This window comes from Lupinus angustifolius, chromosome LG15, assembly GCF_001865875.1.
Source record: "Lupinus angustifolius cultivar Tanjil chromosome LG15, LupAngTanjil_v1.0, whole genome shotgun sequence".
Lineage (NCBI taxonomy): Eukaryota > Viridiplantae > Streptophyta > Magnoliopsida > Fabales > Fabaceae > Lupinus > Lupinus angustifolius.
The window spans coordinates 18,571,556-18,573,362 of NC_032023.1; the positions used below are offsets into that span (position 1 = coordinate 18,571,556).

The 1,807-nt window shown below is 38.8% G+C and overlaps 1 protein-coding gene across 1 annotated transcript in view; it reads right to left on the reverse strand.

The window, feature by feature from the left end:
- The window catches only part of LOC109327756, a 2,160-nt gene continuing 1,440 nt past the window's right edge, over positions 1,088-1,807 (reverse strand). Inside the window, exon 2 of the mRNA XM_019560908.1 lies at positions 1,088-1,385. Coding sequence (XP_019416453.1) covers positions 1,088-1,385 — 298 coding nt within the window. The remainder of the gene's footprint in view (positions 1,386-1,807) is intronic.

Sequence of the window (1,807 nt, forward strand, 5' to 3'; positions counted from 1 at the left end):
CAATCCCTCATACACCCCTTGGCAGTGGCAAGGCATGCGTGGCACTGCTGAGGCCGATGCAGCATGCCTTAAAGTCAATAAAGATATTAGTTTTTCTTTCCCAAAACAACCTTTTTCTATGATACTAGTGAGAAAAGTAGTAGTTTGTAATAATTTTTAAGTAGATATGATACTAATTTTAACATTTCATCCGCAGAATTCCATTCCTAGAAAGTAGCTCAATTTGCCCAAATCTGTCATTTCGAATTCTGATTCCATGATCCTTTTGAATTCTTCAATCTTCTTCAGGTTTGATCCAGTGATGAGGAGGTCATCTACATATAAGCATAGTATCAATAGGTCTCCTCCACCATTGTCTTTCACATATACTCCATATTCTACTTCACATTTTCTGAATTTGAGCTTGAACAGGAATGAGTCAATTCTCCTGTTCCATGCCCTTGGAGCTTGTTTCAAACCATATAGTGCCTTCCTTAGCTTATAGACTTTATCCTCCTTTCCTCTCACAATGAATCCAGGAGGTTTGTTGCACATATACCTCTTCTTCTAAGGGACCATGTAGAAATGCAGACTTCACATCTAGTTGGAACATTGGCCAATTCTTTGCACAAGCAATCCCTACTACCAATCGTATGGTCTCAATTCTGGCCACTGGAGCAAATACCTCTGTATAATCAAGACCTTCCTTTTGTAGAAATCCTTTTGCCACTAGTCTTGCTTTATGTTTTGATATGCTTCCATTAGGGTTGAGTATCTGTTTAAAAACCCATTTTACTCCAATCTGATGCTTTCCTTCTAGAAGATCAACCAAGCTCCAGGTCTTGTTTTTCTCAATAGAATTAAGCTCTTCAATCATAGCTTCCTTCCATACTGAGTGTTCAAGAGCTTCATGTTCATTGATTTGTTCTGCTCCAGCCATTAGTGCTAAGTTCACTAAGTCACCTTCATTACTGATTTGGTAATCATAGTGCATTTCATAGTCATTGAATCTGGTAGGCATTGATCTTGCTCTTCTTGATCTTTGTTCTACTGGTTCATTAATGATTTCAGCACTAATTTCTTCTGAGTTTACCTCTGCATCAATGATCTATGGTATAGGCTTTCTCAGGCTTGTTGTCATTTCCTTCCAGTTCTCATGTTCTAGTACAATAACATCTCTGCTTATTTGTACTTTGTCTTTTAGAGGATCATAGAGCTTGTAGGCACCTGTAGGGTGGTAACCAATGAGTATCATTGCTTCACTCTTGTCTTGAAGCTTAGTTCTCCTCTGATCTGGCACATGCTTGTATGCTAGTGATCCAAACACCTTTAGATGACCTACTCCAGGTTTCTGCCCATTCCAGGCTTCTATAGGGACCTTTCCTTCTAGCTTCTTAGTTGGACTCCTGTTTAGTATATAGACTGAGGTGGATACAGCCTCACCCCCAGAATTTTTGTGGTAATCCTTTCCCCTTGATTAAGCTTCTTGCCATATCCATTATTGTTCTGTTTCTCCTTTCAGCAAGTCCATTATGTTGAGGTGTGTATGGAGCAGTGATTTCATGTCTTATTCCATTCTGTTGACAATGTTGCTCAAAAGCATTAGATGTGAATTCTCCTCCTCCATCTATTCTGAGAATCTTCAGTTTCTTTCCACTTTCCCTCTCAACTAATGCTTTATATTTCAGAAAGTATTCAAAGGCTTCACTTTTCTGTTTCATCAGATACAACCATATCATTCTACTAAACTCATCAACAAAGATAATGAAGTACCTGTTTCCTGCCAATGTTGGTTCCTCAAATGGTCACCCACATCTGAGTGTACTAC